The 23,018-nt window shown below is 42.5% G+C and overlaps 1 protein-coding gene across 2 annotated transcripts in view; it reads right to left on the bottom strand.

Moving 5' to 3' along the window:
• The window catches only part of itga9 (integrin, alpha 9), a 424,393-nt gene that overhangs the window by 327,437 nt on the left and 73,938 nt on the right, over positions 1-23,018 (bottom strand). For both annotated transcript variants that reach the window (XM_080193712.1, XM_080193713.1), the window contains 4 exons: positions 15,947-16,084; positions 14,712-14,817; positions 12,467-12,561; positions 4,976-5,066 (listed from right to left, as the gene is read on the bottom strand). In XM_080193712.1, the coding sequence (XP_080049838.1) occupies positions 4,976-5,066; positions 12,467-12,561; positions 14,712-14,817; positions 15,947-16,084 (430 nt within the window). The remainder of the gene's footprint in view (positions 1-4,975; positions 5,067-12,466; positions 12,562-14,711; positions 14,818-15,946; positions 16,085-23,018) is intronic.

The following is a 23,018-nucleotide window of genomic DNA, read 5'->3' as shown; positions in this document are numbered from 1 at the left end:
TGTGGCCTAACCAGCATTTGGAAAAGATTAGATCATAAGGGGTTGTGGACAGATAACATACTCCTATCCCATTTTCTCCAACAATCTTTCATCATGCTTGAATCCCTGCAATGATTTTTCTGCCCCAATACAGAACTGAAATGGTACATATTAAAGTGACAGATAATGTCCTATGTGAACGTAATCATGGTAACTTATCCCTCCTCATCCTTCTCTGTCAATCTGCAGCCTTTGGCATGGTCAATCACACCATCCTCCTGACTGAGATTGCTTACCCTTATCTCACGCCCCTCACCAAGACGAACTCCCAATTTACAGAGCTGTTGAGCGTTAGGAGAGGTAGCAGCTCTCAACTCAGCAGCACCACCAGAAGCAGTGGCCAATGTTGGGACTGCAGTAAGACCAAGAAAAAAGTATTTAATGTTGGTGTTGAGATGGAAGGTGAGTCTGGGGTCTTGCCAGGCCCTGGTAGATGAGAGGCTGAGTGGGTTTAAGCATGGTTGGAGGGGCAAGGGAGGGTGAAAAACAAGGGGGTAGAATTTTACTTCAGAGAGAGCCTCTATTGGGTGTTGATCAATAAGGCTAGCACCAAGGCTTTAAGTCTCACCCTCTCTTGTGCTCTTTTTAGCCTCCAGGTCTGATCTCCATTGTTTAATACCTAATCCACTATTCTAACAGGTACTGCATGCTAAATCCAACACGCTCGTTATGACAAACTTTGTCATTGTTTCACCCTTTGGTTCTTGTGGCAATCACTTTACATTTGTGCCTGTTTGTCAAAAAGGTTTCTCTTTGTTAATTCTATCTAAACCCTTCATAATCACCTATCAAATCACCTATCCTAAGGAAGAGAACATTATCTGTTAAGCAACAGCTTATCATGTGTCAAAGAAGAACAAAGAAAATTACAGCACAGGAACCGGACCTTCGGCCCTCCAAGCCTGCACCGATCATGCTGCCTGACTTAACTAAAACCCCCTACGCTTCCAGGGGCCATATCCATCTATTCCCATCTTATTCAAGACACCCCTTAAAAGTCACTACCGTATCCGCTTAAACTTAAACTACTTAAACATGGGACCCAGAACAGACTTCTGGAGATCTCATCCACTGACCTAACCTGACACAATCAGTTTATTTCTGCCTCTTGTTTACAAATTCACTTTTTACAAATTCACTATCTAATTTACCTCTAAAGAATATATTAAAAATGCCACCATGAATATTGAATCTTGGTTTCAAATAGAAAACCTGATTCTCATTATAACTGGAGGTTTTCTTTGAAGGAGATTTTGAAGGAGACTAATGTTGAAGTTGCAGGGGCCCTGGCAGATATATTTAAAATGTTGGTATCCACAGGTGAGATGCCGGATGATTGCAGGATAGCTAATGTTCCATTGTTTAAAAAAGGCTCAAAGTAATCCGGGAAATTACAGGCCAGTAAATTTGACGTCAGTAGTAGGTAAATTATTGGAAGGAGTACTAAGAGATAGGATCTACAAATATTTGGATAGACAGGGACTTATTAGGGAGAGTCAACATGGCTTTGTGCGTGGTAGGTCATGTTTAACCAATCTATTAGAGTTTTTCAAGGAGGACCAGCTAGAAAAATGGGCTGAAAAATGGCAGATGAGTTTAATGCAGCCAAGTGTGAGGTATTGCACTTTGGAAGGACAAACCAAGGTAGAACATATGAGGTAAATGGTAGGACACTGAAGAGTGCAGTAGAACACAGGGATCTGGGAATACAGATACATAATTCCCTAAAAGTGGTGATACAGGTAGATAAGGTCGTAAATAGTGCTTTTGGTACATTGGCCTTTACAAATCAAAGTATTGAGTATAAGAGTTGGAATGTTATGGTGAGGTTGTATAAAACATTGATGAGTCCGAATTTAGAGTATTGTGTGCAGTTTTGGTCACCTAATTATAGGAAGGATATTAATAAGGTTGAAAGAGTGCAGAGAAGGTTTACAAGGATGTTGCCGGGACTTGAGAAGCTGAGTTACAGAGAAAGATTGAATAGGTTTGGACTTTATTCCCTGGAGCGTAGAAGAATGAGGGGAGATTTGATAGAGGGATCAGTGCTGGGTCCATTGTTGTCAATGGACAGAGGTGTATAAGATTATGATGGGTATAGATAGAGCAAATGCAAGCAGGCTTTTTCCACTGAGGCTAGGGGAGAAAAAAACTGGAGGACGTGTCTTAGGGGTGAAGGGGGAAAAGTTTAGGGAATATTAGGGGGGCTTCTTCACACAGACAGTGATGGGAGTGTGGAAAGAGCTGCGAGATGAAGTGGTAAATGTGGGCTCACTCTTAACATTTAAGAAAAACTTGGACAGGTACATGGATGAGAGGGGTGTGGAGGGATATGATCAAAGTGCAGGTCAGTGGGACTAGGCACATCCAAGAAGAGCCAAAGGGCCTGTTTCTGTGCTGTAATATTCTATGGTTCTATGGTTTTATCACTATAACACTCACATAAATACTATTAGATAAATTCTGTACAGTAATGCTCCGATGCAGCTAGAAGTGTATATTGGAAATAAGGCCATGGAAGTCAGAACAACACCTGTCAAATTGCTGAGACATACTGTCCCTTCTGCACCAGAGCAGTGAACGATAATATCTACAGAAGGGCGTTGAATACGCTTTGCAGGGAAATCCAGAATGATTGACATGTTTGATGCGACATCCTAAGCTTTATCAATGGGGGTACAGGGTACATAAGCAAAGAAGTTATGTTAATCTTCTAATAACACTGATTCAACCTCAACTGGAGTACGGCGTCCAAATCTAGGCACGAGACTTTAGGATGTGAAGATATTAGGGAAAGTGCAGAAAAGATTCACGAATATACATCTAGGGAGGACGCATCAGTTACGTAGACGTAACGGAGAATTTGAGACGATCTTCCTTGGAGAAGGACAATAAGAGAATTGCTGAGGTCTACAAAATCATGAGGGTCTGAACACAGTAGATAAAATGTTCCCAGTCCTGGAAAAATCAAGACTGAAAGGGCAGAGATTTACTGCATTGGTTCTTAGCCAAGCTTCATTGCGCATGCTTGGCCAAGTCCAGGCCAATAAAAATATTAGTTCAGCAGGGGATTATGTTTTGACAACTGAAATGAATTTGCTTGACTGACATTTTTAAATGGTAATAATAATTTGTTCCTTCTGTTTTGAGAGCAGCACAGTGGTTAACGCTGCTGCCTCACAGCGCCAGGGACCAGGTTTCCATTCGGGCCTTGGGTGATTGTGTGGAGTTTGCACATTTTCCTCGTGTCTGTGTGGGTTTTTGTCCGGTTTCTTCACAGTTCAAAGAGTGCAGGTAAGGTGGCTCGACTATGCTAAATTGCCCCTCAGTTTCCCAAGATGGGGGATTAATGGAGTAAACGTGTATGGGCTGAATGTCATCCTTCTGCCCTGTGGGGTATCCTATGATCTCTTCTGTCAATGTCTCAATGTTTATTTGAGGTGCAAAGTATTTGAAGCCCTTGTCATTGACATTTTTATGGTTTGACAGGGTTGTGGGGCAGTTTGTGAATGGGCTTTTTATTCTCTCAGCAACATTACTGTGAGACTCATGCATTGTGTATACAGAGTGAATGGGCGTGAATGGACATGAAGGACATATGTTGGCGTGGATAAATAGCTTGAGGGTCCATGGGAGTGGCTGGCTTGCATAAATTGGCATTGAGTTGGAATGAAGCAGTCATGAGAGGTATGGAAGGAGAATGTGGGGCAGGGGGTGGTGGGTGGTGGGTCATGAAAAAAGACCTTACATTCCAAAAGGTTCCCAAATCTAAACTACAGTTCACAACCCCTCCCAGGGACTATGAACCACTAGTTATGGAGAAGCTGGCCTGATGCCACAAACACTGTGGGAGCAGCTAGGAGATGCCTATTCCTGCACGTGAAGCCAGCCAGGTCAAGAGTGCAGGATGCTGGTTCACTATCTCATGCCACCAAAAATTAGGGACACTGGGAATTGGGACACAATTCCCCAAATCAGGTTCTGCCTGTCATTTTTAAATAGTTTCAGAATCATTCTGACTTCACAATCCAGATCTAGGCTTTTGATTCGATTTATTGTCCCGGGTATTGGGATACAGTGAAAAGTATTGCTTCATGTGCGCCATACAAACAAAGCATACCGTTCATAGAGTGCAAAGGGGGGGAGAGGGTGCAGAATGACGTGCCACCATCATAGCTAGTGTGCTGAGAAAAATCAACTTATTATAAAGATAGGTCCATTCAAAAGTCTGATAACAGCAGGGAAGATGCTGTTCTCGAGTCAGTCGGTGTGTGATCTCAGACTTTTGTATCTTTTTCCCAATGGAAGAAGGTGGAAGAGAGAATGTCCATGGGGTCCTTGATTATGTTAACTGTTAATGTGAAATGCAAGATTGATAGTTTTATTATTAGGTAAGGGTATTGAGGATAATGGTACCAAATTGAATTAAGGTATAGATCGACCATAATCTAAATGATAGCCTGAACAGGGCACAGGGACTGATTGACCTATTTTGTTTCTCTGCACTAACTCAATTCACACTAAATATATATATAAAAGGCAACTCAGCATAGCAAGTATTTCCAGTAGGGTATGACCAAGTTGAGAAAGGTTTGAATGTGAAGGGATGTGTGCGCTATATGATAATCAGGTCCAGGCTGGAAGATAAACCACAATTCTTTTCCATGCCAATATTTAGCGTTGACTATGTACTATTAAGTACCCCTTGTACTCAACATGTACTTAATTTGCTGAAAAATGCATCAGAAGTAAAGAATTTACATGAAACAACGAAAACAAGCTTCAGCCAAGTTTTCAATCCACTACAGAAGATGTAGCCAAGAATGTAAGCAAGTTGACATACTGAAACCAAACAGCTCAAGCTAACCTTCAAAGCTTTTGGCCAAGAGACAAAGTACAGCAAAATATTTGCAAACATGGCTTTCAATTCACATACCTGGATAAGCATTTCCATCCATATCTACTCCACCTGATATAGACTGGCCAAACATGCGTAATCCTGGATTAATCAGCTGCCCCGAAATCCGCTAAAGGAGGGAAGAGGCAGCAGGCATTAGAAAACAAGCTCATTCCTTAGTCTAAACTGGCAACTGCATACGAGGGGCAAGAATCATCTTGCTTTAGAGAAGACAGTAAGCTAGCATCATTTAACACATCTGATGTTTGAGTCAGTACAAGACTCCAAGGCAAGGATTCTAGATATCAGGACTCTGTGGAAGATAATAAATAGCTCTGTTATTAACTCACCTTCTGACATTAATGGACATTAATGAGGAGAGGCTGAATAAACTAGGCTTGTACTCGTTAGAGTTTAGAAGAATGAGGGGAGATCTCATTGAGACGTATAACATGATGAATGGGATGGATAGGATAGAGGTGGAGAGGCTCTTCCCGCTCAGAAAGGACAGTAGGACTAGAGGGCACAGCCTCAAGATAAAGGGGGGGCGGTTTAGAACGGAGTTGAGGAGGAACTTCTTCACTCAAAGGGTGGTGAATCTCTGGAATTCTCTACCCGTTGAAGTGGTGGAGGCTGCCTCGCTCAATATTTTTAAGACGCGGGTTGATGGGTTTTTGATAGGCAAGGGGATTAAGGGTTATGGGGAGAGGGCGGGAATGTGGAACTGAGGCACGACAGATCAGCCATGATCTTATTGAATGGCAGGGCAGGCTCGAAGGGCTAGTTGGCCTACTCCTGCTCCTATTTCTTATGTTCTTATGTCCCAATTATGTATGGGCACTGGGTCTCAATATAAGCTCAAAATAGAACAATGTGACAATTTCAGATGCAGTGGAATAAATACAAGTGTTTCAGTTTGAAAGCTGAGAGATTTGGGGCTACACCAGTATAAATGTTTTGACAGGCATAAAGCAGGAATGCTTTGGACTCGTCCTAGCCCTCTTGTCCAAACAGCAGTCACAATTTGTTTTCAATATCACTGGTGAAATGAAAGAACCAAGGTTTGAGTAATTGGGGAAAGAGCTGGGGTCATTATCACTCTTACTGCTGGGCCAAAAACAGGTGACAGCAGCTCAGTAGTGCATTTTACACCGATTTTCATGCCCATTGACTTCAAGTGGCAAGATGTCGCCGGGTAATAAGTGAAACTTAACTCAGCAATATGCTGTTGCTGCGCTTGTTGAAACAGTAAAATTCTCTTCTTAGAATTTCATCATCTTCAATCACAGTTCACACTTTAGACCAAAATGTGATTGGAATCATAGAATCAGCACAGAAGGAGACCATTAAGTCCATTAGGTTTAAGTTGGCTCTTTCAAAAGCAGTCAAGTTAATCCAATTCCTTGCTCTTTTTGCATATTCTCTTTCCTTCATGTATTTACCATTTTGAAAGCAACTACTGAATCTACGTCAACTCGTTATCAGGCAATATGTTTCAAACCCGAGCTATTTGCTGTGTAAGAACAATCTTCCTCATGTTACCACAAGTTCTTTTGTCAATATCCTTAAATCTGTGCCCTCTAATCATCAATCATCCTGTCAGTGGAAAGTTTCTCTTTGATTACACTGTCTTAACAATTTCTGATTTTAATCACCATCTCCTTTTTGGTTTCTTTCCTCCACACACAATCCTAGCTTCTCCAGTTGATTCACAATACTGTAATCCTTCAACCAATTCTAGTAAAGTTCCTGTATACCCCCGTCAAAAGTTTTGCAAATGTGTGGTGTTCACACATCAGCTGAGGTCAAAATAGTGTTTTATATAGGCGTAGGGTAACATCCTGTCTCTTGTACTCTATGCCTCTATTTATGAATCCCATTGGCTTTATTAATTGCTTTGTCAACCTTTCCTGTTACCTTCAATTATATGCACACAATCATTCTTCCTCATCCTGTTTAAAACTACATTTCGCTTGTGTTGTCTCTCCTCATTCTTCTGACAAAAGCTATCATGTCACACTTTCCAACTTTGAACATCATCTGCCATGTTCTTACCCATTCCATCAACTTGTCCATGTTCTCTTGAAGTCTAAATAGCTTCGTTAATGTTTACAACATTTCTAATTTTCATGTCATCTGCAAATTTTGAAATTGTGTCCATTACTCCCTAGATCAAGCCATTAATGATGACCATGAAACCATCATCAACAACCGATAGAGTTCACTAATACTTTTTAGGGAAGGAAATCTGCCAACCTATAGCTGATTTCAGACCTATAGAAATGTGATTGACTCTGAAATGCCCTCTGAAATGACTGAGGAAACTATTCAGTATTAAACTCCGAAAAAAGGAATGAACCCTAGCATCAACCTGAACACTGGAAATAACATTGGCAAATGCAGTCCTCGTGACCCTGCAAAATCCTCCTGACTCATATCTGCAGAGTTGTGCCAAAATTTGAAGGGCTGTCTCACCGGCCACTAAAGCAGCAGCCTGATGTTGCCATACTCACAGTGTCACGCCTTACGGATAATGTCCCAGACAACATCATGACTATGCCTGGGTATGTCCTGTCCCACAAGGTGGCTGCGGCACAGTTGGAAGACAGTTGCCCTGTGAGTCCTCAACATTGACTGTGAACCTCTAAGTCACTTAGCATCAATTTAACCTGGGAAAGGAAACCTCCTGCTGATCACCATCTGCAGGGCCCACACCTGCCCCCAACCATCAGCACCTCCTCACCCTTCAGCCGATGAATTGGTACTCCACGTTGAGCATCACTTGGAAGGCGCACTGAGGATGGCAAAGGCACAGAATTAACTCTGGATGGGGACTTTGTGTATCATTAAAAAATCACTAAATAATACCACTGCTGACCAAGCTGGCTGGATTCTAAAGTGTGGCGATGCCTGCGTTGGCCACAGTAAGAAGTCTCACAACGCCAGGTTAAAGTCCAAAGGTTTATTTGGTAGCACAAACCACTAGCTTTCGGAGCGCAGCTCCTTCATCAGGTGAGTGGGATTTCAGTTCACAAACAGGGCACATAAAGACACAAACTCAATTTACAAAATAATGGTTGGAATGTGAGTCTTTACAGGTAAGCAAGCCTTAAAGGTACAGACAATGTGAGTGGAGAGAGCGTTAAGCACAGGTTAAAGAGATGTGTATTGTCTCCAGACAGGACAGTTAGTGAGATTTTGCAAGCCCAGGCAAGTCGTGGGGGTTACAGTTAGTGCAACATGAACCCAAGATCCTGGTTGAAGCCGTCCTCATGTGTGAGGTTGGCTATCAGCCTCTGCTCTGCGACTCTGCGTTATTGTGTGTCATGAAGGTCACCTTAGAAAACGCTTACCCGAAGATCAGAGGCCGAATGCCTGTGACCACTGAAGTGTTCCCCAACAGGAAGAGAACACTCTTGCCTGGTGATTGCCGAGCGATGTTCATTCATCCATTGTCATAGCGTTTGCATGGTCTCCCCAACGTACCAAGACATCCATTCCTGCAGCGTATCAGGTAGACAACATTGGCCGAGTTGCAAGTGTATGTACTGTGTGCCTGGTGGATGGTGTTCTTACGTGAGATGATGGCATCCGTGTCGATGATCCGGCATGTCTTGCAGAGGTTGCAGTGGCAGGGTTGTGTGGTGTCACGGTCACTGTTCTCCTGAAGGCTGGGTAGTTTGCTGCGGACAATGGTCTGTTTGAGGTTGTGTGGTTGTTTGAAGGCAAGAAGTGGGGGTGTGAGGATGGCCTTGGCGAGATGTTCATCTTCATCAATGACACGTTGAAGGCTCCAGAGAAGATGTTGTAGCCTCTCCACTCCGGGGCTTGTCCACCAAGTCCCGTGTTTGTCTTCTGAGGAGGTCAGTGCGGATTTTGGTTGTGGTGCGCTGGAACTGTCTATCAATGAGTCGAGCGTCATATCTTTTTCTTATGAGGGCACCTTTCAGCGTCTGGAGGCATCTGTTGCGATCCTGAGCAGATCCTGTGTATACGGAGGGCTTGTCCATAGGGGATGGCTTCTTTAACATACTTAGGGTAGAAGCTGGAGAAGTGGAGCATCGTGAGGTTATCCGTGGGCTTGCGGTAAAGTGAGGTGCTGAGGTGACCGTCCTTAATGGAGATGAGTGTGTCCAAGAATGTAACCGATTCCAGAGAGTAGTCCAGGGTGAATCTGATAGTGGGATGGAACTTGTTGATGTCATTATATAGTTGTTTCAGTGATTGTTCACCATGAGTCCAAAGGAAGAAAATGTCATCGATGTATCTAGTGTATATCATCGGTTGAAGATCCTGTGCGATGAAGATGTCTTGTTCGAGCTTGTGCATGAAGATGTTAGAATATTGAGGTGCCAATTTGATCCCCATGGCTGTTCCGTGTGTCTGGATAAAGAACTGGTTGTTGAAGGTGAAGACATTATGGTCCAGGATGAAGTGAATGAGTTATAAAATTGCATCTGGAAACTGGCAGTTGTCAGCGTTGAGTACTGAGGCAGTGGCAGCAATGCCATTGTTGTGGGGGATGCTAGTTTAGAGTACCGAGACATCCATCGTGATGAGGAGTGCTCCTGGTTCAAATGTTCCATGTGCGCTGAGTTTCTGTAGGAAGTCTGTAGTGTGGCGAAAAAAGCTGGGGTTCTTTGTACAATGGATTTCAGGATGCCCTTGACGTAGCCGGAGAGGTTCTCACACAGGGTCCCATTGCCAAGAGGCCAACACCGAACACAACAAGACAGCCAACAGAGAGATTCACAGTGCAGCAACCAAAGAGGAAGGAGTCCATTGGACTCCTCCGGGAGACCACTGCCCTCAACTTGACATGTATGCCCAAGCCATCAGGAGGTGCGTCAACACCAGATTTATCACCCGCACTCACAAGACAGCCCCAAATATCACCCAAGGACAATGCATCGCCATCTGCGCTCTCAAGACCAACCGCAACATTGTCATCAAACCAGCAAAGGGGCCATCATCATACTGAACAGAACGGACTACTGTAAAGAAATGTACCAACAACTAAACAATGAGGAACACTACAGACAGTTACCCGCAGATGCGACCAAAGAGCACACCCATCGACTTAACACTCTAATTAAGACCTTTGATCCGGACCTTCAGAGCACCCTCTGTGCTCTCATCCCGCGTACTCCCCACGTTGGAGATCTCTACTGCCTCCCGAAGATACACAAGGCAAACACACCCGGCCATCCCATCGTATCGGGCAATGGGACCCTGTGTGAGAACCTCTCCGGCTACACCAAGAGCATCCTGAAACCCATTATACAAAGAACCCCCAGCTTTTGTTGCAACGCTATGGACTTCCTACAAAACCTCAGCCCACATGGAGCAGTTGAACCAGTTGTCAGAAAAAGACCAACATTGTTAATGTGGAAAAGTCTTTAGATGAATTAACAAAAGTTCATGAAATGGATAAAATTATATATTTTACAGTATTGAAAGTGTAGCCTTGTATGACAATAATGTCTAATTATTTATGCTTTTCCAATTGATTTTATGCATTCAGTCCAGACATCAGTTGAGCCAGCAGTTTGTGTACTTGTAGAGATTTACGGCTCTTGGCTGCCATCCAACTGACTGATCAATGCGCAAGTGCTTGTCTTCGTTTACGCAGCTCGTTTGAAGAGTCATTTTGTGTACTTGGGAAGAGTTATGGACTATTCAATGTCTTCCAACAGTTATAATAGGGCTTGTGAATTTTGTTCATAAAGTGGATAATGAGTGACGATCTGGAGGGGAGGGTGAGGAATTCTTTGAAGTGGTCAGAGGTTTAATTGCATGTAGATGAGGCACCGATAGTACTGTGTTGTGAAAATGTTTAATTTTGTGATTCGTATGGTATGGGAATAAAACTAACAGCTTCGGGGAAGTTAAATTTGTAAATGTCAAATCAATGAATTTGTGGAATTTAGAAGTTTCCAGCTCACCCAAGGTATCTACAATATCATGTCCTCCATGTGTATTTACAATGTCAAAGACAGAAGGGTGAAAACCATAACATGACGGTGGTCCTGTTATCTGGAGAAATGAAGATAGTGACGGGAACTCTTACCGCCTCGCCCACTACAGAATCAAAGCGGGCAACGTTCATAGAACAGAAATGTCCATTGGCCTCGGGTGGGATTTTATGATCTCATCGGAGTGAGGTCATAAAATCCCATCAAGTCAGAGGAGAATTTGCCTGCCTTTTTTTTCTCGTGGGCCGAAGGGCCTGTTCTGCACTGTAATGTTCCATGTTCTATGTTCTATGTATGAATTATTCATGTAATTTCCCAGCTCAAAGAAAGGTCTGAAAGCATGGGTAAACAAAGGAAGGTCTTAAGGTACTCACATAAGTTTCCAATCAAAGAAACATTTTGGGAATTGAAGTTAATTAGTTGAAATCTCTATCTGGGACATCCCAAGAGTGCCACATTGCCATGGGGATGGATTACAGGGTCTTTGTTTTGGGTTTATCTGTGTGTTTTTTCACAGGCACAAGAAATTTTATATCTGGAGCTGGAACAGCAGAGACAGAAAGCTGTCAGGAGTTGGAGGCTACTAAGCAAGAAGGCAATGAAGCACATGCTTGAGCTGGGCTGTCTATAATCGTGAGATGCTAAAAGATTAGAGGACCTCAAGAAATCTCATACCTCAGCAAATAGCAGGAACGCTAAGGAAAATCAAAGTGATTTCCTGCAATTCGGTTTGATCCCAGAAGTGAAGGGATTGTAACGTACTGTGTAGGGGAACACTTGGATGGAATTAATAACAGCTTTTCCCAATGTATATTAATGACCTGAATCTTGGTGTACAAGGCATAATTTCAATGACTGTGGATGATACAAAACTTGGAAGAATTGTGAACTGTGAGGAGAATAGCGTAGAACTTCAGATGAACTTAAGCATGTTGGTGAAATGGGTGCACAAATGGCAATTGAAATTCAATTCAGAGAGATGTGAAGTGATTCATTTTGGTAGGAAGAACATGCAGAGACACCACAAAACAAAGGGTACAGTTCTAAAGGTGATGCAGGAGTAATCCTGTTTCCCAATTCCCACTATCCACATGAAAATTCCAGTCCCTCAAATCTGCCAAAATTCGACAATGAAAGAGGAAAACAGAAAGATAGGAGTAGGCCATTCACACAATTGATCCTGCTCCAACATTCAACAGAATTATGGCTGATCATTCACTTCAACACCTTTTCCCCCACACTATCCCCAAACCCCTTTGTGTATTGGTGTTTAGAAATCTGTCAATCTCCAAACACACTCAATGACTGAGTTTCCAAAGCCCAAGAGGATACAGGATTCCTAAGATTCATAACCCTCTGAGTAAAAAGGTTTCTCCTCATCTTGGTCCAATGTGATATCCATTTATTTTTAATTGGTGTCCCCTGCTCTAGGTTCCCCAACCATGTCACCTGCATCTACCCTGTTTAACTCTTTAACCCTCCAATATAGTTCCAACTCAGTCTAAAGGGCAATGCCATAAACTGTACACAATGAGTGAAATTAATGAACAGTTACCATTGAATATTTTGGGACTATTCCATTGGCATCTCCGTGGTAAACGTAAACCGCTCCACGATAATCGTTTTCACTGGGCGCTCCAATCGCGACATCTGAAAAGAAAAATACTTTCAGCAATCACTGTAAATGGTTCTGGCAATTAATTGTTTTCTCAGTGCTGAATTCATGCATGGTGATTTTGTAGCTGGACTTGGATAAGCAGGAAAGAGTAGGGCCAAATACAGGCCAAGGGAGCAATCTATGGATAGAGCCAGAGAACATTGGTAAAATGTTGAACGAATATTTCATATCCATCTTCATCCAAGAGAATGAGGATGAAGGTACGGAATTCAGGGAGAGAGACTGCAAAGTTCTTCAGCAAGTTGACATATGGATGACAAGGTATTGGAAGTGCTAGCAGGTTTAAAAGCAGACAAGTCTCCAGGTCCAGATGAATTGTGTCCCAGGCTGCTGTGGGAGGCAAGGTAGGAGAATGCAGGGGCTTTGACCCAAATTTTCAATTCCTTTCTGACCACAGGGGAGATGCCAGAGGATCGCAAATTAAGAAGGATTGTAGATAAGCTAGGCAACTACAGACCAATGAGTCTCACATCAGTGGTACGCCCCTAGACATTGGCTTCCAGTCATTAAAACAGCCTTCTCTGTCTCCTACAGCTGAACCAATTTTGAATCCACTTTATCAAATTACCCTGTATCCTATGTGCATTTTCCTTCTTTACAAGTCTCCCATCTAGGACCTTGTCAATGGCTTTGGTAAAATCAATATGAATACATCAACTGCACCACTTTCATCTACACCTCCTCACCTCCTCAAAAAAATTCAATCAAATTTGTTAGGTATAAACCTCCTCCTGATAAAGCCATGCTGAGTATCCCTGATCAAGCTCTGCCTCTCCAAGTGGAGATAGGTTTTCTGCTTCAAAATTTTCTCCAGTAAGGGAATTAAGGATTATGGGGAGCAGGCGGGTAAGTGGAACTGAACCACTTTCAGATCAGCCATGATCTTATTGAATGGCGGGGCAGGCTCCTGCTCCCATTTCTCATGCTCTTATGTTCTTAATACTTCCCCTCCTGAAAAATTATCATTCAAAATTATCTGAAAAAATGAATAAGGAAGAACTCCATTGCCGAGGAGGTTGGTAACCTAATGACTCATATTTAAACTACTGGCTCAAGAACCAGAGGGAACATGAGGACTTCTTAAAAAATCATTGAATGGTTAAGATCTGAAATGCATTGCATAGGAGGCCATTCAGCCCATCAAGTCTCTACCGACCATCCGAAAGAGCATCCTACTTAGGTCCACTCACCGCCCTTGCCTCCACCCCTGGTAGACTTGTACATCGATTATGGCCAATCCACCTGCCTGCACATCGTTGGACTGAGAGAGAAAACCGGAGCACCCACAGGAAACACACGCAGACACAGGGAGAGCATGCGCACTCCATACAGACAGTGACCCAAGGCCGGAATCGAACCCAGGTCTCTGCCACTGTGAGGGAGAAGTGCTAACCACTGTGCCACTCAGATTCAAAAGCAACTTTCAAAAATGAATTGGAAAGGAAAGAGTGACTATATGGGGAAAGAACTGGTCATGGATCTAAGTGGAGAGCTCTTTCTTCACTTGTGGACCTCTGTTGGTCCGAATGCTCAGTAAGAATTCTCTTCTTATGTTGCATGATACTTTGACCTTAGGTGCCATGTCTCCCTTTTAGGAACTGAGGGTAACCTTTGGTAACAATTTGTATTTTGACTCAGGAGGTTCTAAAAGACAAGTTCTCCAACCTGCTCACTGGTTATTAAACATGAAAAAACAAAACAAAATACTGCAGATATTGGCAATCTGTAATAAGAACAGAAAATTTTGAAAAGAGTCAGCACAATCATGACCTGTTTTGATGGAAAGAAATGTTAATACTATTTTTCTCTGCACAGATGCTGTCTGACTTCCAGCACTTTTTGCTTCATCCTTGGTAATAAGGTTTACGTGATCAAACATTGATGCAACAATCACACCTAAAAAAGATATTACTGGCACTAAACAAACTCCATAGTAAATCCTGCAGCATCCAGGTCAGAAAGTAGTGGTTTAATACTATTTTAAAATTAGAACATGGTAAGACGGTGAATAAGGGAGCAGGCAAAGAGCTGCTGAAAAAATTTTACAAAATAGGAAGGGCAATTAATATATATTGATAAACCTTAGAGAAGTTGATTTCTGAATATATCAGGAAGCACTGACCTGGAAATCCATCATCATCAATGTCACCCAGAGATCCAATGCTACCTCCAAAGTGCGCATTGTACAAACCATCGCCCTTTAAAAGCTGCTGTTCCTCCAGTGCTGCCTACAAACAGGAAACAAGAGAAAACTTTGTACTCTGAGCTGATCATCTCGAACCTTGTGAGCTCTGCTCCCTTCAGCAAACATCACCTCTGTGCTCTGCAAGACTCAAGACTGATTTTTACCATAGAATTAAGGGCATTTTATTCTTGCACTCAAAAATACTTCACTTGTCGAACTTTCCCTGGTCCTGATTTACCTCCATCTCTTTGAAACTCAAGGGGTTAACAACTTATTTACTTTGCCATCAGAACTTGTAACTCCAAGAAAGAAATGTGTTGATTACCTTACAAAATGATCCTGCCATATCAGAAAATCCTTAAGAACTATATATGTCAGAGGGTTCTGATCCCAATGTGGAGCGCTGCTTGAAATGGAGTGTTCAATTTGTTGGGCAATTTCCCAATGATTAATTCTCCATGCCAGATTCTTCACTCCACACAGTCTGTCAAGCAAATCTTTCACTGGGATGGAGCCATGGGAACTTCATTCTAAACTGTGTGCACAATACATGAACATTTCCTGAGGTCACTGAAGCCAAAAGCCCATTCCCATTAATGGAAGAGCAAAATACTGCGGATGCTGGAAATCTGGAATAAAAGCAGGAGGCGCTGAAGAGACTCAGCAGGTCAGGCAGCGGAGATGATGCTGCCAGCTGCCAGACCCGTATATGGCTCTTGTCCCATGAAATCCCACCTTCTAACCTATCACAGGCCTTCCCTTTAATTCTTAGTGGGGTAAATATGAGGTTGTGGGGATAGGGTGGGATACTCCAATGGGGGGAGATGGTGCAGACCTGATGAGCCAAATGGCCTCCTTCTGCACTGCAAAGTTTCTATGATTCTTTGATTGATTCCTTCAATTCTGGAGAGTCATCCATGCCTTGCAACATTAACTCTGATTCTGTCTCCATTGATGCTACCAGACCTGCTGAGCAGTTGCAGCACTTCTTATTCTTTTTTAATCCCATTCCCAATATTCTGGGGCCCAAACTGGTGAAATTGGGCCCTCTTAATATGGCCAACATTTCTCTGGTTAACCCTGCACAGACCAGGATAAAAAGTGATTTCTGCCACTTAGAATTTTTTTATCTAAATAAGCAACAAAAGACTTGTTTAAAAGAGTAAACTTACATTGCCCCTATTGATGAACACAGTTACTTGGCCTTCATCTCTTATCTCCGTGAACATGGGGGCTCCAACCAGAAGGTCTGAGTAGCCATCCGAGTTCAAATCAACTGTGCACAGTGACGAGCCAAAGTAGGAGCCCAACTAGAATGAAGAAATTCAAAATAGATCAACGTATATATTAGATAAATGATCCCTTTAGTCAAAAAAACTCCTTGGCATTAGTGCATCGATTTCACATTTCAATACTGCAATCCTGGGACACATTTCTGTGCTAAATATTTAAATGTAAGAAAATTCGAAACTCAGTTGTCTGAAACTCAATTGCTGGATGAAGCAGATACTATCCTTTGTCGGGCTTTCAATTCAGAGTAAACAAGTTTGCCCATATATTGGACTTGCACTTGCCTGATTCAATCTAAAATGAATAGTCAGAAAATTATACAGGGTGGTGTCCATATTTCTAAACTGCCCTAGTGTTGGTTAAAGGGCCCCAGCAGTGGGAGGAGGTCAGACATTAATGCTTTTAATGCAGCTGCATTATCATCGTGACAAAGCTGTCAGTCAATGGGTAGAATATTTGCTCAAATAATGCACACACAACTCTTGATAAAGTATTTAGAATTCTCTCAGCAGTCTTTTTCACTCTGTGGAAACTCACACTGCTCAGTGCCGGCTAGTCATTAGGTTTTTAACACATCCAGCAAGGCAGACTGCTAATGTTCTTCAGCGCTCTTTAAGGAACAATGTTTCAAAATATACAGTGGAAAAGGCCTGAGATGCTCAAACCCAGATAAGCGAAAAACAATTAACACAACAATTAGAGATTAGTTGGGGCACAACGCCTTATCTTACCAGCTTGGGTCTTGTTTGTCTGTCTTGTGGGGACCATAATGAATTGGATTCAATTGGAATTTGAATTTGGTTTTTGGAGCAAGCAAGGAAATGGATTTGGGTCCGCCCAGCCCACTCCGTAACTTTAATAATGGAGTACAAATAATTTTTAATTGCCAGGCTTTCTAATTCCACAAATATTGCCTCGTCTGCTATTGATGCTCAGTAACAAGACAGAGTCGGGGAGGCAGAAGCTTCCTTTCTGGCAAGATAAACGGCATATAACGTATGGTTGGTCATACACAAGAAATCCCATCCAATAATAAGGAAAAGGGACTGGGAGGAGATGACTTCACCGGTCACCTGCTAAGTCAAAGAGCTGGGATTTATTGTTCACTGATAATTAAGAGCATGCACCTATTGCCAGACACAATCCGGCTCTTTCAACGTCCCTCCCAACCCCATTTTACATCATTGTTTCCATAGTTCCAGCTCCATTGCCAGTGTGAACACTGGGCCAGCAGGAAGTGATTTTTGGCAGCGCTGCACAAATGGTCAGGAAGATCAGCCAACACAATTAATGGCTTTCACTGTTGTGCACATTTACAATTAATTGTTGTGCAATGTATTCATCCAGACTCTAGAAGGGGCACTAGGAACAAAGATAATCCAGTACAAAAACAGAAAATACGAGAAATACTCAGCAGGTCAGACAGCATCGCTGGAAAGAGAAACAGAACTACCCATACTGAACGTTTACAGATTTTCTGTCATTTCAGATTTCAACATCTGAGCTATTTTTCTTAAACATTGCGTGGTGTTTCTATCAATTATAATAACCAAGGTCTACCTGTAAATAGATATATATATGTTTAATGCATGTATTTTACAACAATAATGTCTCAAAAACATTGACTTTTTTTAACAGATAAATTCAGGGGGTGTAAATATGATTGAGTTGTGCAATAACATAAAGTTTTCATTTGATTGGGTCAGCACGGTAGCACAGTGGTTAGCACTGCTGCTTCACAGCTCCAGGGTCCTGGGTTTGATTCCTGGCTCGGGTCACTGTCTGTGTGGAGTTTGCACATTCTCTTTGTGTCTGCCTGGGCTTCCTCCGGGTACTCTGGTTTCCTCCCACAGTCCAAAGGTGTGCAGGTTGGGTTGATTGGCCATGCTAAAAAATTGTCCCTTAGTGTCTAGGGATGTGTAGGTTAGAGGGATTAGTGGGTGTAATATGTAGGGATATGGGGGTAGGGCCTGGGTGGGATTGTGTTCGGTGCAGACTCGATGGGCCGAAGGGCCTCTTTCTGCACTGTAGGGTTCTATGATTTCTATGTCTGACTATAGCAGGGGTCTCCAAACTACAGCCTGCGGGCCACATCCAGCCCACAGCAACTTGAAATAGTTATACATAATAAAACTAATTATTTCTTCTTGTTTTTTTCCAATCACTTGGTCGGACAGTCGACACGTGCAGTTCCTGTCCGCCGCACTCCTTCCTACATGACCAGAGTTGTGTCAGCTTGGCAAACCCTCATTTTCAATCAGATATACCCTTCAGTTATAGAGTCATAGAGGTTTACAGCATGGAAATAGGCCCTTCCGCCCAACTTGTCCAAGCGCCCTTTTTTTTCCAAAATCCCTAAGCTAATCCCAATTGCCTGCATTTGGCCCATATCCCTCTATACCCATTTTATCCACGCAACTTTCTAAATGCTTTTTAAAAGACAAAATTGTACCCGTCTCTACTATTACCTCTGGCAGCTTGTTCCAGACACTCACCACCCTCTGTGTGAAAAAATTGCCCCTCTGGACACTTCTGCATCTCTCCCCTCTCAGGAAAAAAAGAAAAGTGGACAGTGAGTGCTGCCTGAAGGTGTTTAGTTTTCTTATTGTGTGCCTAAAACTTGGGCAAATTCTCAGTTCAGGTAAACAATTGTAAAATTTCAGTAAATAAAATGAATTAAGAAATGAATAGCCTGCTTTTCTGCAGTAAGTAATTGATTATTTTGTCAGAGCATTTGCCAATGTTTGCCATTTTTACTCATTATACATCATTTCTCAGTGTAAGCACACCATTGTTTCCTTGTAATCGTCACACTTCTCTTGTTCAGAATCACATCACGCTGATTACAAAATAGATCCAAATAAAACTTATTTATTCAGTTAAATTTTATTCATTCATTTATAAAACTAGTTTTTTTCTTTGGCCCGTGGAAATGCGTAAAACATACAATGTGGCCCTCGTATTGAAAAGTTTGGAGACCGCTGGGCTATAGACTTGTTGAATCATAGAATCCCTACAGTACAAAAGAGGCCATTTGGCCCATTGAGCTTGCACCGACAACAATCACACCCAGGTACTATCCCCATAACCCAATGGATTTACCCCGCTGGTTCCCCTGACACTAAAGGGCCAATTCATCTAATTTGCTTTGAAGCAAATAACTATGAATCCAGTGTGTCCCCTATCAATCCAACTAATTGGGCACTACTTTTGGTGATATGGGGTTACACTTTGCTTCTTTACCAACCCATTTTCAGCTTAAATTAGAATAGCAGTCAAAATTCTCAAAAGGGAGGGAAGCACCCACTGTACTTGGGAGTTTTATCCATTCCTGCTTTCCAACAAATCTCAACCTAGGGGGCCAGAGCACCTGCAGGAATAGACGAGAACCTCTTTAAGAAATCGAGGTCAAGTTACACAGCTGAGGTACAATGCGATCTTCTCTATTTGCTTTACCAGTGGCTACCCGTCCACCCATTGATCACACATGGTACAAGTTGGGACACTCCCCCTGTTGCGGCACTGCAGTTCAACACTCCCATGACCAGTGGGGCTAGCTAAAATGTTCTTGCAGAAATCTGGCACAGACAACAGGCCCTATGGCATCCTTCTGTGCTTTAACAATTCAATGATCTAAGGCTCCTTGGACTGGGTGTTTATCCCTGAGGCGGACAGCAGGAATCAGGACATTTTCTGGCTCAGCTCACCCGCCTAGGGCCAAAGTGCCCACAAAAAAAAACAATTTGCATTCTGGGTAGGTGCCAACGGGAGTTGGGGCCACACTTGGAAAGAGTTTGAAGGCAGCCACAGTGGCGGATGTTTGAAAGGCCAGTTTCAGTGCTTACCCTTCACAACCTACACACTCCCCATATCTCACCCATGCCACATCACGCCCTTGACCCACCTCCCATGTCTCCTCATACATTTCGTGCCCAGCCATGTTCCACCATCCACCCCCATGGCCCCTCATGAAAGCTATGGCACTTCCATTGCCCATTACCCACCATACATACTGCATAAAACTAACAGACAAGAGAGTGACAACAAGATGTGTTAGAAAACAGCCAATCATTCATAAAAATTGCTTTTACTACAGCCCATTAAAAGTGTCCCTCGTCAGACCTTTTTAAGTATCAGTAACAGAAACTTCAAGCACTCGAAACCTCTTCATCTTATGTAAATAAATACAGTGAAATTGATAGAATGGATCAGATAACTGTTAATTAAACAATGTTTTCCTTGGGGCCCATCTGTTTCAGTACTCTGTTTTTCCAGCAACCACTTTTACCAGTGGCCTTTCTTCGCGACCCATGTCACGTGGGATGTGTAATAAAATACTTTCCACTTTGCCGCCCGCAACTTTTAATATATTGTGTAATGTTAGTTACAGTTCCATATCCAATTTCTAATTTATTCGAGCCACATTCTGACACAAAGGAAATTGGTGCCAGTATTTTTCTAATTCCTCTCGTCGACACCTAAAATAAGTGTTGGAAATCAGACAATACACTCATTTAGTGTACATCAGCGATCCACAGAAAATTGACTGCTGTTTATTTGTGACAGATTTCTCATTTAAGATGCACCTTTGAAATGCAGAGCTTACCAGATTAACGTGCTGCTTTTAGATGGAAACTTATTAGGGCAATCGCCAATTCTCTCTATCTGTTATCATCCCGTCAATGAAACTCCCTAGCAGGTGGGATATGTCATATCGATAACTACATTTGCTACATTCGTTGAAGTCTGTGGTTAATGTGACAATGATCCTTTCTCACTTACAGATGTAATATTTTTTAAACTATAAAACGTCATAGCTGTTTTTCAGACGCCACCTCATTTTGAAATTGATTCGGCAAAATATTTTTATGCACACTGTGAAAAAATACTGAGATGGATTGAAAGATAAGGCAATACTTGTCAATTTCTAAAATTATAGCCTTCCTTCACAGTGGGAAATTCGAGATTCAGGCAGAGTCCACTGACCAGGCTAGCTGCAGTACAGCTGCTAAAGTCGCAATCTAAATGGGGTTTACGGTACCCCTCTCTTCTTACTGTTTCCTTTCATAAGTGCGTGTAACTTGAATTGTATCAGGCAATACTGAGCTTTTCCTCCAGATCAAAAGTCCTCATGCTGGCTATGAAAGATCCTCATTATCATACCGCCTTCTATAAAATGTGTGCTACAAACAAAACATCCCGCTACTTTTTTAAATACAGAACATTCCGCATTTCTTTAACAGGATCATAGAACATTGTGTGTTTTTTGGAACAGGATTAGTTTATAGGGCAGCGAGAATTTGCTCGGCAACCCATTTTCAACATCCCACCAGAATGACCCCCACTTTGAAAAATCCTGCTCCAATGGATGTCTGGACTGTCAGCCAAGATTCCTGATGTAAAATTAATGGAATACCTTGTCTTTATAATTCATACATGAATATCGATCAAACTAGTCCCTGATGCAATCCAAAAATTGGCTGCTACATTTGCCTATAGAAGTGATTACGCCAGCTATAAGATGCATTGAAATGTTCCAAAGACATGAAAGGCTCTCTATTTATTTGTCCATAGATAATACATACGAAAATCTTGTTTTTTTGTGAACTGAATTGTTGTAAACTGGATTAATACTAGGAACTACAATGTTGTTGCCATTACAGAGACTTGGTTAAGGGAAGGACAGGATTGGCAGCTTAATATTCCAGGATACAGATGTTTCAGGCAGGATAGAGGAGGATATAAAATGGGGGTGAGAGGGGGTAGTTGCACTACTGGTTAAGGAGAATACCACAGCTGTACTCCGGGAGGGCACCTCGGAGGCTCGTACAGCAAGTCGATATGGGTAGAGCTCAGGAATATGAAAGGTGTAGTCACAATGTTGGGGGTTTACTATAGACCACCCAACTGCCAGAAGGAGATAGAGGAACAGATATGTAGGCAGATATTGGCAAGGTGTAAAAGTAACAGGGTTGTTGTGGTGGGAGATTTTAACTTCCCCTATATTGACTGGGATTCAATGCTAGGGGCGTGGATGGGCAGAGTTTGTAAGGAGCATCCAGGAGGGCTTCTTGAAACAGTATGTAGACAGTCCAATTAGGGAGGGGGCTATACTGGATCTGGTATTGGGGAATGAGACCAGCTAGGTGGTCGATGTTTCAGTAGGGGAGCAGTTCGGGAACAGTAACCACAATTCAGTAACCTTTAAGGTACTGATGGATAAAGATAAGCACCTCAAGTTAAGGTGCTAAATTGGGGGAAGGCTACTTACAACAATATTAGGCAGGAACTGAAGAATGTAGATTGGGGGTAGATGTTTGAGGGCAAATCAACATCTGGCACGTGGGAAGTTTTCAAGTGCAAGTTGATAGGGATTCAGGACTAGCACATCCCTGTAAGGATGAAGGGTGAGTATAGCAAGTTTTGGGAACCTTGGATAACGAAAGATATTGTGAGCCTAGTCAAAAAGGAAAAGGAAGCACTTGGCAAAGTTAGGAGGCTGGGAACACATGAAGAAAGTGTGGAATACAAGTAGAAAGAAACTTTAGCAAGGAGCAAGGAGGGCTACATGGGATCGTGAAAAAGCATTGGTCATCAAGATTAAGGAAAATCCCAAGGCTTTTTATACATGTATAAAGAGCAAGAATGTAGCCAGGGAGAGAGTTGGCCCACTCAAGGGCAAGGGAGGGAATCTATGCGTGGAGCCAGAGGAAATGGACAAGGTATTAAAGATATTAATTGAGGACTTTGCATCAGTATTCACCAAAGAGAATGGCTTGGTGGATGATGAGTCTGGGAAAGGATGTGCAGGTAGTTTGAATCTTGTTGAGATCAAAAAGGAGGAGGTATTGGGCTTCTTGAGAAACATTAAGGTAGACAAGTCCCCAGGACCTGATGAGATATACCCCAGAATACTGAGGGAGGCAAAGGAAGAAACCCTGAATGGAGGGCTGT

The sequence above is a fragment of the Carcharhinus amblyrhynchos genome, chromosome 8 (genome assembly GCF_965287045.1).
Source record: "Carcharhinus amblyrhynchos chromosome 8, sCarAmb.v2.hapA, whole genome shotgun sequence".
NCBI classification, from domain to species: domain Eukaryota; kingdom Metazoa; phylum Chordata; class Chondrichthyes; order Carcharhiniformes; family Carcharhinidae; genus Carcharhinus; species Carcharhinus amblyrhynchos.
The sequence above is the reverse complement of the archived record's forward strand: the minus strand, read 5'-3'. Positions and strand labels throughout refer to the sequence as shown.